This window comes from Vespa crabro, chromosome 2 (assembly GCF_910589235.1).
Source record: "Vespa crabro chromosome 2, iyVesCrab1.2, whole genome shotgun sequence".
Classification (NCBI taxonomy): Eukaryota; Metazoa; Arthropoda; class Insecta; order Hymenoptera; family Vespidae; genus Vespa; species Vespa crabro.
Window position 1 is genome coordinate 2,685,400 of NC_060956.1, and position 25,000 is coordinate 2,710,399.

The following is a 25,000-nucleotide window of genomic DNA, read 5'->3' on the forward strand; positions in this document are numbered from 1 at the left end:
TAAGAGTAAGAGTAAGAGTAAGAGGGTTAGAGAGTAGAGTGGTGAGTCTCTCTCTCTTTCTCTCTATATATATCTCTTTCCTTTCTCTTCTCTCTTTCTGTCTCTCTTCTATGGCGGTTTGGATAGATATAGATATACGTATAAGATAGACCTCAGCAGAGAGCCATCTACTCGAGCGTGACTCCGCAGCCAAAGTCGAGCCTATCAATATTTCCTCCCGAAATCCTTCCTCCGTACCTCCTCTTTCCTTCGTCTACCTCCTTCGTTATTCTCCTTTTCGATTTTTCCAAAGTATCTCCTATCCCCTTTACGAATAACTTCAGCTAAGGTGATTTAAACTCTAAAATGATCTTTTCGTTCGTTGATTATTTTTTAAATATAAGAATTATTTTAATACCAGAAAGAGAGAGAGAGAGAGAGAGAGAGAGAGAGACAGAGAGATAAGAAATGTTTAAAATTATAGATGGAAAGTTTAACGTCAGAAAAAAAAAAAAAAGAAAACTGATTACGTATGAGCGATTATATATATCTACAGGTCTAATATAATCTTTTGGAATAATATTTTGAAATAATAGATTTTAGAAAAATAGGATGAATTATTGTAAGAGATAATTTATTGATCAACTAACTAATCATCGGTAATATTATTTTCGAATGAATGATATGAGTGCTGACTATGAGAGAATAGGGAAATAAAGTGGACAAGAAAAATCACTTCGGGTCCATTCGTATATAGGAAGAAGGTTAAGGAAGAGGAAAAAGGAGATGGTGATGGGAGATAGAGGTGATGGTTCAGATGCTGGTGAATGAGGATAAAGAGATAGAGAAAGAGGAAGGAAAGGAAAAGAAGATGATGACGATGAAGAAGAAGCTCGGAACTGTTAGCGTACAATCTTTTTCTCATTTTTCGCCTTGTTTTTATCATCTCCTCAAATCTGTCTCATACTTGCGATATATAACCGTTATTTTTCGCGAAAACCACTCCATTATATTTCTCTCTCTCTCTCTCTCTCTCTCTCTCTCTCATCTTTTCTTCGTAGACTTTTTTTCCAAGCGGAGACGTCCTTCGTGTCAGCCCCTCCTCCATCTCTCCCTCATCTTCCCTCTCATTCCACTTTGTTAGCCAGCCAGTAAGCTTTTCGTGGACCGTCTCGTTCCAAAGTGGCCCACCCTCCACCCTAACCCCATCCCTTGCCTCACCCCGGCAAAACAGGACAATACGTTATATTAACTCCATCATTATTTCTTCGTCTGGAAAAGTAGTTTCGAAAAAGCGAGTCGTGGATTTCCTAATGGGTGGAAATCACGGTGTCTTACGTTATCATCTCTATGTGTCTCCTTGTTTCCTTCGAAAACTTCAAATCTCTTTATCTTTCTCTTCCTTTTCTCTTTCTCTCTCTCTCTCTCTCTCTCTCTCTCTCTCTCTTTCTGAATGATGGTCGAATAAAATTTTGTACTGTTCGTTGATATAAAATGGATAAATTTTAATAAGAAAACAAACAATGTCGATTCCATTGATCGAACTTCGACAACTTTCTGATAGTCTGTTTCTTAAGCAAATAAGTTTACACCTAGTAACACACTGTTGAAAAAGGTTGCGGTCACGTCTTACGTACGTGAGCAAGAGAAAGGTTAAAAAAAGAGGAAAACGAAGAGGAAGAAGAAGAAGAAGAAGAAGAAGAAGAAAAGATCAGACTGGTTCACGTAGACATTGGTGTTGTACCTTTAGTAAAGGTAGTAGCTAGGTAAGTATCCGCGGGCTAAGTTTTTCCAGGCGATCTGCTCTCCGGATTCAGATCAATACCCGCCATCTGGACCTTGGGTTGGGAGAGGGGGAGGGGGAGGGGAAACAGGAACAAGGAGGAAAAGGAGAGAACTTCGTGAGAGAAGGATCGACGATGTAAGAGAGAGAGAGAGAGAGAGAGAGAGAAGGAGGAGGCTAGCGAAGCGAGACATGGTGCGCGTGCGAGAGTGAGAGAGAGAGAGAGAGAAAGAGAGAGAGAGAGAGTAAGAGGTGGAGGAGTCACTCGAGCAACAAGCCACCGGCGCACCCTCAACTACTAGATCCTTCCAAGACGCATCGAAAAGCTCGGCCAAAAAGCCATTTCTGTAGCTACATACGCCTAGCTTTCACGCTGCTCTGAATACGTACTTATTTTCTCTCTTTCTCTCTCTCTCTCTCTTTCTCTCTCTCTTTCGTCTTCTATCTCTTTCTTCCTAGTCTATTTCTTAGGAACGAACGAACGAATGAACGAACTAACGAACGAATGAAAATAACCATAAGCAAGCCGAAAAGAAGCGTACGAGCAAGTCTAGTTTACGGCATATAACCAGTTGAAAGTGTCCGCGGAATCGACGGGAATTTATCGTCCGTTACAAACCAACCCCAAAGTCGTAATATTATTTAGATCTTTATAACCATCAACGTCACGTTCTTCTTATTCTTATTATTATTAATTCTTATTATTTATATGTCATCATATTTCTTTCTTATTATTAATTATAATTATTCTTATTACTATTTTTTTTTTTTTTGTTTTTTCTTTCTTTTTTTTTTTTTTTTTTTTTTCTTTCGTCATCGTATATTGATTTCAGATGCAGATACGATTCCATGTCGTATGATATATCCTAAGATCGTATAATGTATATCAATGTACGTATACACGTATTTTATAGATTTTTATTCGAACAAATTTTTATGGGATACGATACGAGTCGAACGTATAATTTGACGAAATTCAATCGATCGTTTCTTCCTTTTTCTTTTTTCCTTCCTTTTTCATTTTTCTCTCTTTTTTTTTTTCTCTTTCTTTCTTTCCATTTTTAAAATTTAAAATATAGAAGACAGAAGAGACATTGATATTTTCATGTCAGAAGTATTGAAAGCGACCGGATGAGAAACGAGAGGGGGAATGGGATAGAGCATTAATCTTTCGAAAGAGGTAAAATAGGAGGGAAAGAGTTAAGAATGTTAAATTAGCGGTTAAGGATGTTCGCCAACGCGTTAAACTCATTTGCGTATGTTTCCATTATCAAGGCCCAAAGGAAAATCGATTTAGTTGATCTCTCGGTTGTAGGAAATTCGATCCGCATTACGCTCGATTAGATTATCAGTTATCCACTTGTAGGGATAGCAGGGATAGGATAGGGATTGTAACAACACGCTAAGGTATACGAGAGATGCCGGATGAGACAGGAGATAAGGTCTTAAGTAGCGACTGATTAAATCTCGGGACATATGCGAGTCGATCAATGGCCCTCTCTGCCTTTTCTTCCTTCTCTCTCTCTCTCTCTCTCTCTCTCTCTCTCTCTCTCTTTCTACTTCATTTCAAAGGAAGATAGATAGAGAAAGAAAGAGAGAAAGAGAGAGAGGGAGAGAGAGAGAGAGAGAGAAAAGCAGAGTCGTTCAGTTTGTGCGGTGCTGATACGCTGTAATGCAGTCTCATGGGAGTTAGTTCCCCTGTTCTCTTTTGGTAGGACGGGCCCTTCGAAGTCTAAGGTACTACTACTAATACTACTACTACTACTACTACTACTACTGTTACTACTAATACTGCTACCACCATTACTACTACCATTATTACTCGTGTTCCACTCTGAGCCGCTGACCCGAGCCACTACGCGACATAAAAACACTCGAATTAATCGGCTCGTTCCCGAAGGAACCTGCGAAAGGTCAATAGGATCGGGGGTGTCGAATCGGTCTGCGTTGTACACTTATCTCGATGCACACTTGTTCGAAATAGAGGAGGGAAATGCGGATAGGAACTATAAGGATGAGATTGTAGCAAGGTGGGAGTAGGATGGGATAGAGGGTGGGGGAGCAAAGGAGCAGAAGGGTATTTTGCTAGTATTCTTGGCAAGTATAAAAGTGCTAGGACTAATCGTTCCCATCGGTGATTCAAGTGTCGAAGCATATGTCGTGAGATCTCAATGTTCCAAATCCCTTTTACTTTTGTACGAGGTCTCTGAGGACTGCCTTTTGTTTCAAATCTCGGCTTCAGGTGTATTTTGTTTAGGGATCTTTTTTTTTCCTTTGCTTTATGTTTTTTTTTTCTTCTTCTTCTTCTTCTTCTTCTCTTTCCGAGATTTCAAAAAGATATCGATCGATCCGATCCGATCCGAAGAGAAATATATTTATGTACTTACCGATTGATAGAGGAGACAGAGGGTACGTTGTCCTGCGAACAAATCCCTTCTGCCAGCAACCTGTCACGAATCTCCCAAGCAAACATCGTTGGATTGTCCCTCTTGTAATTCGCGATCGCATCGACAACCGGTGGCGTTGCCACTTTAGGCTTGGAACCACCTATCACGCCGGCCTTGAAGCTGCCGGTTTCGTAATACCTGTTGTGAAGAAGGAAAAGGAAAAAAAAAAAACAACGATAAGATTTAAAAGAATTAAACGATAAAACATTATATCGTTAAGAAAGTGCAAGTGAAACTTCTCGTTCTCGTTTAATAAAAAAAAAGAAAAAAAAAAAAAAAAAGGAAAAAAAAAATTCGTAGATCTTTCTTGGGTATGTTTTTTTCTTTTTTCATTTTTTTTCTTTTTTTTTCTTTCTCCCCTCTTCTCTCTAAGAATTTTCTGTCATTTCTCGAAACGAAAAGATTCGTTCTAATTCCTTTTCCCTTTTTTTTTTTTTTTTTTTGACGAGTGCAGCACGAAGATCGGGTGGTGGGTATGTAAAAAATTATGAAAAAAAAAAAAAAAAAAAAGAAAGAAAAGAAGAAACAAACAATTATCCATGACATTTCTATGTCCCTTGTCAGAGTACGAAGAGAGAGAGAGAGAGAGAGAGAGAGAGAGAGAGAGAGAGAGAGATAGAGAGAGAGAGAAACAATCCACGCGTCTTGCTTTTCTTTATTCTCTTTTCTTTTCGTCTTTTTTTTTTTTTTTAAAGAGTAAACTGTAAGAGCGAAAAGATTTTGCATTTTTTTCCGGAGCGGCAGTCAGCCAACGTTGGAATAACGAATAGTCGTCCAGCGGTGCGTCAACGGCCGGCTGTTTTAAAACAAACGGCTTCTGCCCCCCTGCTGGCCTATCCCCTTCTCCCTCTCTCTCTCCCTCTCTCTCTCTCTCTCTCTCTCTTTTTCTCTCTCTTTCTCATCTACCTAGCAAGCTACATTTTCTCTTTCTCTATTTCTCTCTCTCTCTCTCTCTCTCTCTCTCTCTCTCTGGCAGCCACCCGCGGCTACACGGACTCACCGGCGGCGATGGACGATCGCGATTGGACCGCCGTGAACGCGCCCTTTGTGCCTAATTAGTTAAATAATATCTTCGCTCGTGCTTAAATTCAATTACGGCAGAAAGCCCGCAATAATGGTTCGCTTGTGGGCCGCCTTGATGGATGTGGGTCCGTCGCCGGCGTCGGCGAACCTCGCTCACTCGGCTTCTCTCTCTCTCTCTCTCTCTTTCTCTCTCTCTCTCTCTCTCTCTCTCTCTCTCTCTCGATATATATCGTTCGTTTTCTAGCCGTTTATTTTGCGCGAACGCATGTACATTACTCTCGAAAGGGACACTCATCTTCAACGAGAGATTTTTGTTTCTTATTCTTTTTTCTGTTGTTTTTTTTCTGTTCTTTTATTTTTCTTTCTTTTTTTTTTTTATGTATATTTATATCCACATATTAATTACAGTAAACGTATTTATTTTTCAATGAACGCGTATTTATTTTTAATGAAAGACGATAGAATACGCCGAAACGATTTTATCACTATACTTTCCGTACGTATCATTTGGTCTAAATTATTTTTCTTTTTTTTTCTTTAATCCTGATTAACCCTCAATTAATTTTTGTCTCGTTTATTATCAGGCAAACGTATATATTTTCCTTAATCTCTATGATATGTAATTCATAATTGTATTACGAATATCAAATTAATCTTGCATACGCAAAATTATTATAATATATATTTATATATGATATATATATATATATATATATATAAAATTTTGTATTAGCATATTTTATATTGCAATCATATTAATTTTATATTAATGTATTAAACGTAAAGATGACTGTATTATATCGTATAACGAGGCGTATTAATTCTACGAATTATTTCCGATCAATGATTTTCGATCGCGTTCGAACGTTGAAGTTTTTCAAGTGTCGATTTAAGAAAAGAAAAGAAAAGAAAAAATAAATATATATATAAAAAAAAAAAGAAAAAAGAAAAAAGAACAAGGAAAAAAAAAGGACGAGACTTCTTTGAGCCAACCGTTCCTTTTTTTGCCGACATATCACCGTGCGCCATTTTCGATCGGTTTCGAAGAACATCGAAGTGAAAACGTAAGATCGTTAATGCGTTCTTACGGTTATGGCAAAGCCTAATATGATTTTGGTGAACGAGCGCGGTCGGCACTTGACGCGGAACAAGCTAACGGCGGAATGGATCCAGTCGTCCCCTAGCGAGCTACAACGGCGTTGTTACTTTGGTGGGGAAGGGAAACCCAGAAATTGATCTGCCACGCTAAAATTCGATTATCGATGCTTCTACTTGTCGTCTCTTCGTTCTCGCTTTATCTCGAATTGTCTCTTGAGAACGTACGAACCTCTTTCGAATCGTACGACTTATAATAAAATCTTTACACTATATGATATCAATTGAAAATTTCGTCGATATCAAATGAAAATAATATTATTAATATTAATATTATTTTTTATTAAATATATTTAAAATAATTTAAAATAATATTATTTTTGAAAAAATTTTAAATAATATTATTAATTACAAAATTAAGGACAAAACGTGAAAAAGAATTTATCGTATGATAAAAAAAGATTAAAAAAAAAAAATATATATATATATATATATACGTTTCGTGTTTTGTAAACGTAAATTGTTTTTTTATTATGTAAAAAAAAAAAAAAAATGTTCGTCGTTCGATTCGTGCGCACGATAACAAGGAAAAGAAAAAAAAGATAAGAAGACGTAGAAAGAGGAAGAGGAAGGAGAAAATAAAGATAATAATAAAAAAAAAAAAAAAAAAAAAGGAAAAAGAAAAAAAAAGAAAAGGAGGAAGATAAAATGTAATAAAGAAAAAAAAAAAAAAGAAAAGAAAATAAAATAAACTAAAAGCAGGATAGAATTGAGAATAACGTCGGAGTTTGAACCTGCTGTTATAAAAGCATTCTGGCACCCTTAAATAGTGGAGGTCACGGATGGAACCCTTCGAAATTATTACGATTATATCTGGCGTAAAACCCCATTTCAAGCACACATGGCAATGCTCAACCGTTGACATTTCACTTTCTCTTTCTCTTTTTTTCTTCCTCGCTCTTTATCTCTCTCTCTCTCTCTCTCTCTTTTTGTTCTGCTCTTGGACTCCCTCGCGTGAAATGGTCATTAGATTGTGCGATTTTTCAAATCGACCGAGTGCTCTCGCTTAATTTCGATTTAAATGCGCTCGAAACAGGTTCACGTACGATTCACTACACTTTCATTCTTCGGGGGTGACATACGTAGATCATAGTTTTTCCTACTTTAAATCATTGTCATTGACGTCTTTGATCTTACGATAATTTCAAATCGTATATCATAATTATGATCAGGTGATAATAAATATCAGTTGAAAAATTATATCGATTATTGTTATTATTATTTTTTTAAACTCTAATCTCTCTGATTTTTCTTCTTCTTCTTTTCTTTTTTTTTTTTTTTTCTTTCTTTTTACTCGCGATAAAAGACAAAAAGAATTTTGTAATTACAAAATTTGTCTCATTTCTTTTTTTCTTTTTACCTTTTTTTTTTCATTCACGAATGAGATAAGAAAGAGTCACGATAGATCATGACGAAAATCTGATTTCATATCCGATGAGAATTAAGAATTTTTTTTTTTTATATTTACGATTGACAAAAACAAAACATTGTAATCTCATTTGCGACGACAATTCATAAGTTTTTTTTTTTTTTTTTTTTTTTTTTTTCTAGTCATAAATGACAAATAACGGAAGAAAAAGAAGAAGGAGAAAAAAGAAAAAAGGAAAAAAGAAAACAGAAAAGGAAAAGAAAACAATCAAGTTCGTGAAAATCCTTGAGTACATCATTAAAACGAGCAACAATTTCTACGTGTATATTATTATTAATTAAAATTATAATATATAACAACATACAAATTATAAATAACAACAACAACAACAATAACAATAACAATAACAATAACAATAAAAATAACAATAACAATAACAATAATAATAATAATAATAATAATAATAATAATAATAATAATAATAATAATAATTTTACGTGGAAAATATAAATAGAAATTTGCACTCTTTTAATTTCTCTTAAGCATAAAAAGAAAAGTCAATTTATTTTACTTTGCTTTACCACGAAGTAAGTAAGGAAGAATGAAAGAAGAAGAAGATGAAGATGAAGAAGAAGAAGAAGAAGAAGAAGAAGATGAAGAAGAGTAGATCTCTTTGTGTCTGGACCAAATAATTTTCGGTCTCTTTTTTGTTCCGTAAAAACCGGTAGATACGTATCCTTCTGTAAAGGTCTAGTGCACAAGCTTTTCAACACGAGCGACGCGTGGCTCTTTTTACGAGCCTCTCTCATGCCGATTTAAGAGTTCGGGTATTGAACAAGTACAACGCATGGTACACGGATATGGTTTGCGACGGTGGCGGTATTGGCGGTGACGGCGATTCCGCGAAGAAGACCGAGAAAGAGAAAAAGAGATAGAGATAGAGCTAGAAAGATAAAGAGAGCGAGAGAGAGAGAGAGAGAACGCGTTCTTACGAGGCGTATCACCGACGCGTGACTGCGTAAAACGGTGCGCTCTTGCGTTTTAACGCCGTTTCCACGTCCCGAAAACCCTTTCGGCATGGCGCAAACGTTCTCCAGCCGTAAAATTGTACAACTTGCATCCGTTTTTGTTATTTATTGTCTCTCGCATCTTCTTGTCCTATTTCTGAGATAAACTCGACGAAAATTGCTAAAGAAATTTTACTTCTTCTTCTTCTTCTTCTTCTTCTTCTTTCTCTTTTCCTGTCTCCTTTTTTTTTCTCTTCTCTTTTTTCCTTTCCTTTTTTTTTTTTATTCTTTTTCTCTTAATGAAACATTCCCCTAGAATTTTCAACAAAAATTTTCTTTATTTGTTATATTTCCATAACTCTGTTCTCTCTCTCTCTCTCTCTCTCTCTCTCTCTCTCTCTTTCTCTTTCTCTTTCTCCGTTTTTGTCACTGTATGCCACTTCATTTTGAATCCTTCCAAAAAAATATTTGATACGATCGGTAAAAAAAAAAAAAAAAAAAGAAAGAAAGAAAAAGAAAAAAGAAAAAACAATAAAAAGGGGGGGGGGAAAGAAAAGAAAAGAAAAGAAAGGGAAATACACGCGAAGTTGCTATTTCGTTTATTCTTTTTTTTTTGTCTGCCTTTCTTTCTTCTTTTTTTCTTCTTTTACTTTCTTTTTGTTTTTTTTTTTTTTTTTTTTTTTTTTTTCCTAATATTCCCGACAAAAATAATAATAATTGACAAACATCATCTTTCTCCCTGTGTTACATCGTACGAACGTATACATGAGAAACATGAGAAGAAAAAGAGAAACGGGAAACGTAGGTAGAAATAAAATGAAGAAGAAGAAAAAAAGAAAAATAACGAAAAAAAAGGAAACAAGAAAAAGAACAAGTAAAAAAAAGAAGGAAAAGAAGAGAGAAAAGGAGAAAGAAGAAGAACAAAAAACAAAAAAAAAAAAAAAAGAAGGGAAAAAGAAATGCGAAAAAAGTTAACATGACGAAAGTATCGAGTTGCGAGAGTCGAACGATTCGATTCGAGTATAACAAAAAGGCCAATCACCTGTGGTGTGCTTTTACGAGCAATCGATTAATTCGTCGACCTGGCTATTTCCGTTGATTTCTAAATAAATCATTTAGGAAATCGTAATTTCATCGACGAGATCCATACGACCGCATGGATAATCGTTTCACCGTCTTCTCTCTCTCTCTCTCTCTCTCTTTCTCTCTCACATACACACATACACACATACACACACACATACGAACACATACAAAAATACACTTTTTCACACACTCTCTCTCTCTTTCTTTCTTCCTTTCTTTCTTTCTTTCTTTCTTTCTTTCTTTCTTTCTTTCTCTCTCTCTCTCTCTCTCTCACTCACCCTTTCTTTTTCTTCTTAGTCGCGATCGATTTTAAGCGCGTTAAAATTGCAATTCACGCTATCGAAGCTATCGATCCAATGGAAGAGAGAATTGCACTCATTCACTCACTCACTCAGTCACTCACTTTCTCTCTCTCTCTCTCTCTCTCTTTCTCATTTTTTTTTTTCGTATTGAAAGTAAGTACTTATCGATGGTACATACATACAACATGCAATAGCCGTTCTATTCATTGCCGCCCTTTCTAGTATCGTTCGTATTCGATAAATGGATATTGGATAACAGTCGATTAAGTTTATAACTGTTAACTTTTACGGGTCTAAGCGTTGGACCGTCCTTTCTGTCCGATCCATACACGAAACACATATACACGTATACATAGATACACCCATGTTATACATATATTCTTATATATATATATATATATATATATATATATATATATATATGTATATATATATGTATATATAACTTACGAATATATAGAAAAAAATGTCTTGTATTCTAGCGCGGATTCGCGATTGAATTTCTGTAATAAATCCCGAAGTATAAATTCTATGACGCGACATCGAATACATTCGTTACATCCACCACCAGGCTGTCGATCTTTTTTTTTTCCATTCTTTTTCTATCTTTTTTTTTTTCTGTCCTTTTTCTTTTTTTTTCTTCTTTAGCAATTCTCTTTCTCTCTTTCTCTCTTCTCACTTTATTATTTATTTAATAAAATCATATAAAAGAATATATATATATATATATACTTCTATATATATATATATATATATATATATATATATATATATACTATATATACTTCTCGAAGAAGTTCAGTTCATTTTTTCTATATTTCGAAGTAGAGAGAAAAGAATTGAACAGACAGAGATAGATAGATAGAGAGAGAGAGAGAGAGAGAGAGAGAGAGAGAGAGAGAGAAAATTGAAAGAGAGAGAAAGAGAAAGAGAGAGGAGGGAAATATGAAGGGTAAAACATTCACTTTCTCTCTGTCCCTCTCTCTTTATCTTTTTCTCTCTTTCATATACACACTGCAATAGTAAATAATATATAGTTCGTCTATTATATCGAATTCGTGAAAGAGCTCGAATACATGACAATGATATTCGTAGGACGAAAACGACGACGGCGGAAGAATGACATTCTCGGGCCATCAAAACGGCACGAGGCCACCCGTTATAACTGAGCGGGGGTAGAGGGTGGAAAAAACACGGAAACCGCATATCGTCGGCCCCGTCGGCACCCCCGCGTTCGCCACCAAAAGAGAAATAGAAAGAGAAAGAAAGAGGGAGAGAGAGAGACAGACAGATAGAGAGAGAGAGAGAGAGAGAGAGAGAGAGAAAAAGAGAGAAGGGTGTTTCCTTCCGGTTCTGCTAGTACGTCCCTTGCCTTATTTCTTACTCATGGTTCTAACGTTGTCTTTAATTAAATCTTACTCTGATCCAAGAATAGCAAATACTTTTTCTCTACCTCTCTCTCTCTCTCTCTCTTTCTTTCTCTTTGTATCTATTTATCTATCTGTCTTGTTCTTTTTCCTGTTCTTCTTTTATCGAGACCATCGAAGAATCGATTACGAGACCTTGAAACCTATCGATTTATTTTGATTCTTTCGACCTTGAAAATTGGCATATATATATATATGTGTGTGTGTGTGTGTAATAAATAAGTATCTATTTATTTATAGTTTAAACATGTTTTTTTCTTCTTTCTTTTTTTTTTTTTTTTTTTTTTCGTTTTAGTTTTACTGCACGAGAAATAATTATTGTGCAAGAGAGACAAATGTACGTTTTGATTGACAAATTGATTTGCAACAATTCGTTTCATACCTCGTTAGAAAATATTTTGATCTAATTTTCGAGGGAATTGTGTTAAAAAAAAAAAAATAAAGAAAAAAAATATAAAACTTAAGAAGCATTCTATGCATTAATATCAGATTGGTCAATGAATAATATCAAAATTGTCAATATATTTTATATCTAAAATATTTTATATCTAATCTATATCTAAATAAATGGAATTTATAAAGATTAAACAAATAGTGATATATAGCGATCAAGATGATAGATAAGATAAAAAGAGAAACAGAAGAACTATGAAGGGGTTTAAAGGTAAGAAAGAAAGAAAGAAAGAAAGAAAAAAAGAAAGAAAAGAAAAGACAAAAGAAAAAATAAAAAAAAAAAAATATCTTAAGAAATAAAAAAGAAAACGAGAAGTAAATGAATAAATAAAATGAAATGAAATAAAATCAAATTAAATGATATTCCATAAAATTGGTATATTAGATTAAACTATGCCATTATATATTACTTGTTATAAATATAAATAACAATGATATATTATTGAATTGTATCTATGATAAATAGAAAAGATTATATTTATGATAATGATCTATGGTGTTATATAATAATATAAAATAGAGCTAATGATATAGATTTTTATTCACCTTGACAATATCTTGGATACACAGCCGTGAGATACCCTGAGTTGTCTCGAAATGTCGCACGGTCGGACACCACTATGCGCTAGTTCGACGATCCTTTGCCTTACTACGTCCGGTAAGGGCCTCCCATTCACAAAGACACCACCAAGCTGGTTAACTCCACCGTGGCCTGGAAAAATGGAAATCGATGGAGCATTAGCCGACTAGTAGAAAGAATTCTACTTACTCGAGCTTTAAGAATGAACTTTCGAATGGTCTAACGATAAGTAAGAAAGAAAGAAAGAAAGAAAGAAAGAAAGAAAGAAAGATAGAAAGAGAGAAAGAAATAGAGAGCCAGAGAGAGAGAGAGAGAGAGAGAGAGAGAGAGAAAGATATCGTCCGGGGTCAACTTTTCGTGCACTCTCGCGAGACTTTCGAGCTTTCGATTTAAAGCTTGCGACATTTTCCAAACTTCCTACAAGGATGTATTGGTCTTTGATCCCGTGGGAAAAAGTTTGAGCAGTGGTATTTCCCTACCCTAACCCCTTCAACGTCCCCCACCCGCCCCCCCCTCCCTATTTACTCATCAAATTGTAATGGCAAATAAAGTGTTGTAATGTAAATATTTTTTATACTGTTAACGCGGATAAACAAATTAAATTAAATTGCATAAGAAAAATTAATTAAATGCAAATATAATGTAAGTGATATAAAATTATATATATATATATATATATATGAAAAAAGAAAAAAAAATGTATGTATAAATGTATATACATATAGATATTTTTTTTATATATATAGACATATAAAATATTTTTCATATAAAAATATATAAATATATATATATATTTTTTTTTTTTACAATTTATGAAATATCCGCACGAATCAAGTAAAATGCAGTGCAAGAAGGAAATGGAATGGCCGATGGGATGGGGGGTGGTGGTGGTGGTGGTTGTGGTGGAGGGGAAGGAAAGGTTTCGACATCCCGTATAAGATCGATCGAACTGAACCTACGGTTTTAGTAATTATTTTTTTAGATAAATCTTTTTTGCCATCACATTTTCTAAGTAATAACCGTACTATGGTTAACTCGACGTAGCAATGTCGTCGTCGAGAAAGCAGGTGAAAGTTGTATTCGCTTTTGCCGAGAAGAGGATTGGAAGTTATTGAACGTGACCGATCTCCCCCTTTTTCGGAAAATTGCGCTTTTCTCTTGAACGTGCCCGGTAAGAAAAAGAAAGCTAAGGGGGAGTAAAAAGAGAGAGAGAGAGAGAGAGAGAGGAAAAAGGAGAAAAGAGAAAGGGACGTTTTTATATATCGCCAAGAGAGAGAGAGAGAGAGAGAGAGAGAGAGAGAGAGAATACAAATTTTTCAGGATATTTCATTTCATTTCTTTTTATCGTAGTAAGTATCGTTAGGGATATTGTAACTCGAGTGAGATCTTCGAAGGATGTCTTTTGTATTATGATTTTTTTTTCTTTTCTTTTTTTTTCTTTTTCCTTCTCTCTCTCTCTCTCTCTCTCTCTTTTTTATGTTCTTCGTATGTACACACGAGTACGTAGGCGGTTCCTGTGATATATCTTAGATTTATATTACGATACTTGGCACGAGAAATGCAAGCCGAGAAAAGTTTTTGATTCGGGGCTAACCCCGTATCACTTCTCCAGTTTGGAATTTCTTCTTTCTATTTCGATTTTTATTCGAGATAGAATCGAGAAATAGAATGCGTTCGTCCAACATCCGATTTGGTACGTCCACAATTCTGATATATCAGAGAATATTTTATGTATCTTTTATATATTCGATATACGCTCATGCAAAATTATACAATGTTTCTTTTCTCTTTGTAATTTTTTTTTTCTCTTCCTTCTTTTCTTTTTCTTTTTCTTCTTTTTTTCTTTTTTTTTTTTTTTTATGAACACACAAGTCGTTCGTTATTCGATTTGGTTCATCTATGATTCTACAAGTTATTAAAAGTCATAGTTATTTTTCTTCTTCTTCTTCTTCTTCTTCTTCTTCTTTAAATAAAGACATTATATTTGTTTGGAGTAATTCGTTCTAATAACTTTTGAGGAAATGGATAAATAGATTAACGATTCGAAATATTTTTATTATTTTACGCGTGCACGTACAAGATAACGAAGACTTAATTCACGTATCTAATATAACGCGATAACTCTGAGTCTAATAACGTAAATGGAGGGTTCTGTCTAGTGACATATGCCCTCGTGTTCGCGCCAGTGCGTCGATGATTCGATGATCATCCCGTAACGTCGAGTGTTTCTGGTGACTTCATCGAACTCAGACCGGACCCCATCGTCCTTTACATCACATCACATTAAATTACATTATCTCTTTATTCACGTCTGGCAAAGTTCTAGAATATATATATATATATATATATATTTTTTTTTCTTTCTTTCTTTCTTTTTTGACGAACACGAGGGATGAAATTAGATGAGAAACGACGATTTATCTCTCTTAATTATCCTCGTTTGCATTCTCTATTTTTCTTTCGTTATTTTTTGCTTTCTTTATTTTTTCCACTTTTTTTTTCCTTTTTCTATTTTTTTTTTTTCTTTCTTTTTCTTTTTTTTTTTTTTTTCCAAAGCCATCACTTTTAATTTCAAACGTTACCGATCCGATCGCGTACGTTGCGGTTATTGCGGTCGCACACACTCTTACGTCTTTACACATGCACACGCGCCGCCGGCTCCTCCGATGAAATCTATCGTTGCAATTACCCACGGATAATTGCGTTTGGTAGATTACATTTCGATTTGATTTATCGCGGCTTTCACACAAAACGATCTCTCTGTTGTGCGTAGACATTTAATTCTTTTTTTCTCTCTCTCTCTCTCTCTTCCATTTCTTTCTTTCTATTATTTTTCTTTTTTCTTCTTTCTTCTTTTCTATTCTTTCCTTTTATCATTTGTATATAAACAAAGATAATACTTCCAGTCGATGCTTTTCCTTTTTTTTAAGTTAAATTTATACCGTTATACTATCATTGTTTTATCATCATCATCATCATCATCATCATCATCATCATGATCATCATCATTATTATTATCGTCATTATTAGTTCTGATTTTATTTCTTCGATTTTTTTTATACACTTTTTATTCTTATCCTTATTATTATTATTTTTTTTTTTTCATTCCTTTCCTTTTCGTTTTCTCCTTGACCCCCGCCCCCCTCCCATGAACATTGATCGAACGCGAAAAATAGAAGAAAGTAAGTGACTATATACGTATCTCGCATAGACATGAAAGACAATGAGTAGACACCCCCGATATCATTACTAGAAACGATACGCGCTTTCCGGTCGCAAATCAATTCGCTTTCGCGTTTATGGTCGCATCCCCGTGGCGTTGGCCGGTAGTCGGGCGGGAGAGAGGGAGGATAGGGGAACGATCGTTGGAATCATGGTGGCATTTCCACGGCAAAAGCACCATGACTGCCCTACGCGCGCGACGCACACACGCCGTCACGCCTGCTGACCACAACTATACGAGGGTTCTATCTGCCTCCGGCCTTTGGACCACCCCCGCGGATTAACCATCTCTCTCTCTCTCTCTCTCACACGTACGTGAGAGAGTAGTATCAAACCGATTTGTGGACTACGGAGAGAGAGAGAGAGAGTAGTCCACTCCGGTTCGTAGTATTACTAAAACTTATTACTCGAATAAATCGAACCGCTCGATTTTCCACGAACAACGGCCACGGATTAATGCGATTAGGTTTATTTACTAGTAGTATAGGTATAGTGAAAGAAAGAGGAAGGTGGATGGAAGAGGCTGTAAGTAGTAAAGGTATAAGATAATCTCCCCCTCCTTCTTTCCTCTACAAAGAAAAAAAAAAAAAAATAGAAAAGAAAAAAGAAAAGAAAAACAGAAGAAACAAAAGGAACAAACATATTTAATTTATCTACACTTTCTCCAAGCGATCGAAGAATAGATACACACGTACACACACACACATAGAGAGAGAGAGAGAGAGAGAGAGAGATAGAGAGACACACACATATATATACATACACGTATACGCACGTATTGAGCGAATAAAACGCTTTAATCGCTTTTCATCGATTTTCTATTTATAATCATTCCTTAAAGAATAAAAACAGGAAGAATATTGACAGATCATGACTATCAATGACAAGTCATCGTAGAAAGTTAGCGAGAGTGTAAGAAGATGTGATATCCTCTCTCTCTCTCTCTCTGTCCCATTCCTCTTCCTTTTCCCTCTCACTCAACCCTTTCTCCTGGCACCCCCCCCTCTACCCACCCCCTCCCGTTCGCCCTCCCCCTCGAGCGATTTCATTTCTGTATCGCGGCGCGGCTATGCCAATTATAAAGCGTCTCGTTTTAATCGAACGAATCGAACGCAACGGTATGAGAGCGGGATTTCATCCATTACGATTTGCACGATCGTATATTGGGAATACATCCGTCGGTTTAAATACGCGAATAAAATCGAGTGTGCGGTGAAACGTATCCGGCAAAATACAGATCGTTCGTTCGTTCGTTCGTTCGTTCGTTCGTTCGTTCGTACGTTCGTTCGTACGTTCGTTCGTACGTTCGTTCGTTCGTTCGAAAATAACGAAGGTGAATCTCACCATCGAGGATTTTTCTCCTCCTCCAAACATCCCTATATTCTCCCACCCCTTCTATCGATCGCGCCATATTTTTTCTTTCTTTCTTTGTTTCTCTTTTTCTTTCTATTCCTTCCTCTCTCTCTCTCTCTCTCTCTCTCTCTCTCTCTCTCTCTCTCTCTCTCTCTCTTGACGATAAATTCGATACGAGCGTTTGTTCATTTATTTATGTATCAATACATATGTATAATGATCGAAATCTTTCTCTTTCTCTGTCTGTCTCTCCCTCTCTTTCTCCCTCTCTCTCTCTCTCTCTCTCTCTCTCTCTATATATATATATATATATATATATATATATATATATATTTATCATTTTTTTATTTTGCATTTAATAATTTTTCTCGATCGGGATCCCCTTCTAATCGATCACGATTCGCGACGCCGATATAAGAAACATCCACGATAGAAATAAGGTGACCTGGCTGTTCGCCGAGCTGCTGCGGACTACTTCTTGATCTCTTGTCTCTCTCTCTCTCTCTCTCTCTCTCTCTCTCTCTCTCTCTCTCTCTCTCTCTCGTCTCCATTATGTTTCCGTTAAGAAAACGTGTGTCCGGGAATAGAGAGATCATCGTTTTTTTTTTTTTTCTGATCATCGATCAATTTTTATACGAGTGATCGTTTTTCCTTTTCTTTGACCTTTTTCCGTTTTTATTTTTGAACTTTATTAAGCGGATTTTTAACAATAACAATCCATATATTGTAATTCCAATAATCAGGCTAATATTAAACGTCATGTTGTATCGTTGATATTAATATTTTTTCTTTTCTTTTTTTTTTTTGTCTTCTAAAGATCAACGTTGACCGTTTAAATTATTAATTAAAAAATACATTGACGGATTTTCAATCGTATCGATCTTAAATAAATTGATAATTGATATGAAATTAATTTGAAATCATCTTTAATAATATATCGATATTTTTTATGTTTCCTTTTTCAATTTGTTCGTTTGTTTTATATATATATATATATATATATATATATATATATATATATATATATATATATATATATAAATCAACGTTGACCATTAAAGTAATAATTGAAAAAAAAAAAAAAGACTATGAAGGATTTTGCAATCTTATAGATATATAAAATATTTCTGACAAATTCGTCTGTACTTGTTTATTCATTAAATCGAAATAATATTAACGTTAAGATATCGATATATTATAAATTATCAATATGACACGATATTCAAAGTTGATTGATTTAATATTAATTATTAACGTAACGATCGTTTACTCGATGAGAACGTACAATCGTAATAACGATCGTAGATCGTAATATAACTAATATGGATCAATTGTTATACGCGATGAAAGAAACGTAACATCTTCGAAACTCATCGGCAAGATCTTTTTATCGGATCCGTCGGCGAGACATAGTCAGTCTTCGAAATTTGATATGGGAAGCCCGAACTCGAGTCAAAGTTATCGAGAATCGCGCGTTAGACGCGCGTGGAAGCTCGATATAGATCGTCGAGCGTAGTCACTCGATATTTCTCGTATCGGCATCTCGCGCCCTGCTTTGTTCTTGTATTGCATTACATACTCTCCGTTCTCGTTATATATTACCGTCGGCGCACCCGCATATAATAAAAAAATAAAAAAAGGAAAAGAAAAAAAAAGAAAAAGAAAAGAAAAAAATAGAGGGAGAGAGAGAGAGAGAGATAGAAATACGAAAGAAAAAGAAAGAACCATTCGTACAACTTCGCGATCCTAATTCGTAGTTACTATATCCACCTTCTTTTTTTTTTGTTTATATATATATATATATTTTTTTTTTTTCTTTTCACTTTCCATATACGAAACTTCGTAGACGTTCACTTTTGTTTTTTCATCGTATTGATCATTATTATGATATCAGAGGATGTCGCACGATTAAAACATTTTAATGTTTTAATTCTTCGTTTTTCCAATTGTTAGATTAGAAATAATTAGATTAGGATCGTTCGTACGTGATTTAAATGTAAATCATGGCGTATATTCTTCGTTGAATTTCGTACGATCAATTAGATCACAATGGCCGAACGATCGATTTCATTCATCGTAAACAATTCATTTATTGACGTTAAATTATAAAGATCTATAACGTTAAGATCTATACGAGTAATCTAAATGAATAATGAGCGCTTATCGAGTTTCCTTTTAAGAATCACTTTCTTCATTCCGATGTCGCGACGAATAATTATCAATAAGTTTTAGATCGATGTTCTTCGATTCCTTTGACACATTTTATTTATCAAAAAAAAAAAAAAAAAAAAAAAAAGAAATAAGAAAAGAAAGAAAAGACGTAAGAAGAAATGGTGGTGGGGGGGAGGGGCGGGAAAAGAAAGAAGAAATCCCGGTGTATTTTTTTGTAAATATTTTTGATGCTCGTTATTACATCGATGTGATTCGAAATTTCGCAATGGAGAAAAAGAAGAAGAAGAAGAAAAAAAAAAAGGAACAAAAAAATGGCGCTGGTATTTATAAAGAAAGTCGTAAAATTGAGGGTAATTTGTGACGAGCTACGGATTCATTTGTACAAACCAATTAAGTTTAATTCTCGTTCGAAGCTGACATTTTTCTCGCCATCGTATTAAGGATTGAAACTTTGGGCCTTAAAGTCGCGAGAAACGATTTTAACGATGAGCCAGTTAATACACGATTCCGAAGTATATCGAACGAGATAGATAGATAGATAGATAGAGAGAGAGAGAGAGAGAGAGAGAGAGAGAGAGAGCCCAGTTCTCCTTCGTATTTCATAATTATTATTATTTCATTAGCGTTCAACGAATCCGCCTTCGAAAAAGACATCTATATCTTTCATAAGATATGTTATCGTTCCGACACGATTTCAAAAGGATATCTCTCTCTTAATTAATACACTTTAACGTTGATTACTAATTAGGCATCACTGTGCAAATCTTAGTCTTCTTTCATTTTTTTTCTTTCTTTCTTTTTTTTCTTTTTTCTTCTATTTTTTTTTTTTCTTTTTTTTTTTCTTTTTCCTTCGAGTAAACACTCGCGCACATAGGCCTTTGTTCGATATTAACGATTAATTTTTTGGTTTTTTTTTTATTTTTTGTTTTTTTCGAATTTGCGCATAGTTCGTTTATCCATTTATTATTATTTTCTTTTTCTTTTTCTCATTAACTTTTTCCTTCCTGTTTATTCCTCTCTTTTTTCTTTCTTTCTTTTTTTTTGTTTTTTTTTTTTTTTTTTTTTTTTTGTAAATTCCACGAACAATTTCTCTTCAATTCCAGAGAACAAAAAAGTATTTTCCCGACAAATTTTTCGTTTTTATCGAGAAACGAATGGAATAACGAAAAATGCGAGAACGTTTATGGATAAAAGATAAAAGATAAAATATAAAAGGGGGGGGGAAAAAAAAAAAGAAGAAAGAAAAGAATTGGTGGAAGCTCATCTTCGAAATGACTTGTACGCAGATCGGATGAACGAATGCGTCGTCTGTGGTCAGAGTTTTTTTTACGAGTTTCGAACGTGATTCGAGATCTCGAATTCATGCGAAGAGCTACGCACGATTGATATCTCTCTCTTTCTCTTTCTCTCTCTCTTTCTCTCTCTTTCTCTCTCATTCTCTATCTGTCCATTATCTTACGAACGAAAGTTCGTAACGATCGTTCCGTCACTTCGAACAAATTTTTCCGCCTCCTTGATCGCTCTATTTCGTTTCGTTCGGCTTTATTTATAATCGATTCGACCGATTGAAATCGATTCTTTTCTTTTTACCACTTTACTCTTTGTTCTTCTTATCGATCCATCGAATAAATCGTATATAGTCCAATTCGTGTTATATTTTACAAATCAAAAACGAGGATCATTAATATTTTATTGAAACGATCATCGATAAATATACGATTAATTAATTTTTTTTCATTTTTATTTTGAAATTATTTTAACGCATATGTAAGTTTTTATTTCTTAGATAGATTCATGTTGAAACGTTTCATCGGTCTAACGTAATTTTCCAACGTTAATTTCAATGTTAATTCGATGATAGAACGAATAAAATGGGGAGGATGCGGGTGTTAGAGACGTGCAATTTGTTAGTTAGAGGGTGTAATGATCAGGGTGAGAGATCAGGGTGAGATCAGGATGAGATCAGAGATATTTTTTCTGGATTGTTAGATCTCTCTCTCTCTCTCTCTCTCTCTCTCTCTCTCTCTCTCTCTCTCTCTCTTTCTCTTTTATCTACGGATCGTAGAATTCTCACGGATTGCTTACAGGTATAATATTCCATCATGTTCTGGTTGTAACGATAGGCGGCGGTGCTGAGGTCCATCGCAGCACTACTGAGGGCCCCGACGGCCGTCGGCTATGTGGGAATCCAGGTGGCTCCTCTTTCTCTCTATCTTTCTCCTTTACGTTCAACGCGAGGGCGTAGAAGAAGGAAGAGGAACGTATATATATAATATATATACATAGGGAACATCCGAAAAAGGAAGAGAAGAGAGAGAAGTCCTATTGACTTTCGATAAAGACCTCTTTACACGCTTCTCTAAAGCAACTCTCGTCTCTTTTTAACGAGTTCTTTTCTCTCTCTCTCTCTCTCTCTCTCTCTTTCGTTCTATGGTGATGTTCTACAATGGCTATCATCAAGAGCGTCTTTGTGCGGCCAAACAACGGGTGGCTTTGGCCGGCACCCGGCCGACCGTCGCTTCATCTTCTCCAACTTCTTCTTCTTCTTCTTCTTCTTCTTCTTTTCCTTGTTGTTGTTGTTGTTGTTGTTGTTGTTGTTCTTCTTCTTCTTCTTCTTCTTTTTTTTCCCTTCCTCCTGTTCCTCCTCCTCTTCCTCTTCTTCTTCTTTTTATTCTTCTTCCTCTTCTTTTCTTTTCTTCTCGCACTTTTCGAAAAAAAGTAATCGACTCTCCTTGTCGCGCGTCACAACACTTCGAATTGCACACCACTCAACTCTCACTCGCGTCCATCGTCCGCGAATAATCCAACAGAACGTCCAATGTAGAAATATAAATTCTTCGTTGAAACATATTTCATTAATTCGTTATATATATATATATATATATATATATATATATATATATATATATATATTTATGTATGTATATATATATATATGTATATATATATATATATATATATTCTTATTAATATATCGTTGAATTCACTGCATCCATATTGTTCATTGTCAATGCGTCGTAGAACGACACTAAATCCTGACGATACTATTGCAATCGATCTTACAACACTTTGTTATTCACATAAAACTAAACGAAACTCGAAGGATACACAAAGAAAAAGATAAAACGAGAGGACGAAGAAGAAGAAGAAGAAGAATTAGAATTAAAATTAGAAGTGAAAGAAGAAGAAGAAGAAGAAGAAGGAATAGGAGAAGATGAAATCGATTTGGTTTATCGCGCAAAAGCTCACTCGATTAAATAATAACATATAATCGGCGCGTTAGGACGAAGTTTCGAAAAAAAGCGATACACCAAGATATGATAGTCCGATAATGTAGACACGGTTTGACCGCACGGGAGACGCGGAAACACGAAGGTGGCTTCTGCCTGTCGTCGGTCTACACACGTGACTTCGGCCAGCTTTTTGTCCCCCCCATCTAACATCGAGCTTTCATCCCCACTGCATTGGACGACCCCGCCTTTTGCATCCCTCGAGCAGCATCCACTCGGTATACGGAGATGTCTGATTGGTCCACTATTGGATCACGTGTCCAACGAGGAGGGACCAAAGCGAACGCGCGACGCAGGGTTTCTACGGAAACGCGAGCAGCGTCGCGCGGGATAACGTCGTTATTGGCATCGTTCGCGAATAGGAGAGAAAGAGAGAGAGAGAGAGAGAGAGAGAGAGAGAGAGAGAGAGAGAGATAGATAGATAGAGCAAAAGGGAAATAGAAAGAGATAGGTAGATAGAGATAGAGAGAGATGTAGAGAGAGATATATAGAGAGAGAGAAAGAGAGAGAGAGAGAGAGAGGAAGAGAGAGGGTTAGATCGAGTTTATATGTGTGGGTATATATTTGTGTCTCTTTTCGAAGGGGTGGACGAGGCAAAGGTTGCGAAATAAACGTTCGCCGGCTGGTCTACCGCCAACAGTCCCACGCGAAATCACGCGGTGCACACCCTCGCTCTCTGAGCACTGCTTATTCATGAGCTTCTTCTTAACCCGAAGAGACCTTCCTCTTCTTCTTCTTCTTCTTCTTCTTCTTCTTCTTTTTCTTCGTCCTCTTCGTCCTCTTCTTCTTCTTCTTCTTCCTCTTCTTATTATTATTATTTTATCTTATCCCTTGATTTCGATCATTGACATTTATTTATTTACTTTTTTATTTATTTATTTTTTTTTTTTGTTTTTCTTAATCAATGAAATAATATGAAACAATGGGACGACATGGTTAAATACTTAAATGTAAATCATTTCATTCGTCACTCTGCTTAGACGATCGAACGGAAGGCAAATGAAACGCGTTCGTTGTTCGCGTTTAAGAAAAATAAATCTTTCGAATTTCTCCCGTCTCCTTTTTCCTTTTTATTTTTCTTTTTTTCTTTCTTACTTTATCACGCAAAAGGGAAGAAAGAAAGAAAGAAAGAAAGAAAGAAAGAAAGAATGAAAACAATAGAAAAACACGAATATGAAACTTAAAATTTCATATAAATTTCACCTCAGATCTCAGCGACGTGGACGTGTTTATTAAAGTAAAAGTAACGTCGCGAAAGTAATCGGTGTATTTGATCATTGTCGGCGATTATTAAACGTCGCCCAAACTCGCGTAACCGTAATCGATGATATAGTGTCACGATGATGACCCGGTTGTTCTGCAAGTCACTGTCCGTACTCGTTATAATCAGAAGTATGCCGTCCTTGAAAGTGACGTTCGCCAGATTCGATCGTTAAATTCCCCTCTCTTGTCCTCCCTCCTTTTCCCCTCCATCCTACCCTTCACCCCCTCCCTAACACCCCCGCTTCCTTTATTTTTTCACGGTCGTCGTACAACTTTCTTGTAAAATAAGTTCATATGGAAAATATTCTATAATATTGTCATTTTTTTAATACTCTCTCTCTCTCTCTCTCTCTCTCTCTTTGTTTTTTTTTCTTTTTCTCTTTTTTCTCTTTTTTTTTCTCTCTCTCTCTCTGTGCGCGTGCGTTTATCTCCGATAAACGTCTCCTCGCCGACAAAAAAGATATGATAGGTTAATATAATAATACGCGCACATTACACCAACAATGTCTTATTCGAACGATTCAAAGCGTAGTTTGGACGAGCATCAAGTTCTAGCACGAGGCTAATTACGAGACTGATTACGTCTCGACGTAAATCCCATGGACATGGTGTTCGTGCTATGTGGAGGGATGGACAAAGGTGGACGAGGGAGTAAAGGGCCGGGTAGAATGACACTATACCTTGCTAGGTGGGGGATGGGGGTGGGGAGTCACGGTAAACGTTGCTTGGGAGAGACGACGTATACTGGTTTGCAAACTATGTGTCTCTGTGTATGTGTCTGTGTCTCTGTGTGTGTGTGTGTGTATGTCTATGTGTCTATGTGTGTGTATGTTTGTGTAGGACAAGCCTTGCCTTCTCCTTGGTAAGAGAACAACTTCTTTTCGATTCATACTTACTCGTACTTAGATTGAGTAAGTAATATGTAATTCGAGATGTTCTTACAATTCTCGTCCCTTTTTTGTTCCTCTTTTTTTTTCTCTCTATTAATCTTTTTTCTTTTTCCTTATTTCTTTCTTTTTTTTTTTTTTTTTGTTTTTATCTCTTTTTTGTTTCCTAACAGTCCTTACTTATACATTTTCTCATTTTTAT

General features: G+C 35.5%; 1 protein-coding gene across 1 annotated transcript in view; it reads right to left on the reverse strand.

The window, feature by feature from the left end:
- Positions 1-25,000, reverse strand: part of LOC124421700 (protein lingerer-like) — a 55,444-nt gene that overhangs the window by 25,133 nt on the left and 5,311 nt on the right. The window contains exons 2-3 of the mRNA XM_046957184.1: positions 12,578-12,743; positions 4,150-4,347 (exon numbers count right to left, since the gene is read on the reverse strand). Of these exons, the coding sequence (XP_046813140.1) occupies positions 4,150-4,347; positions 12,578-12,743 (364 nt within the window). The remainder of the gene's footprint in view (positions 1-4,149; positions 4,348-12,577; positions 12,744-25,000) is intronic.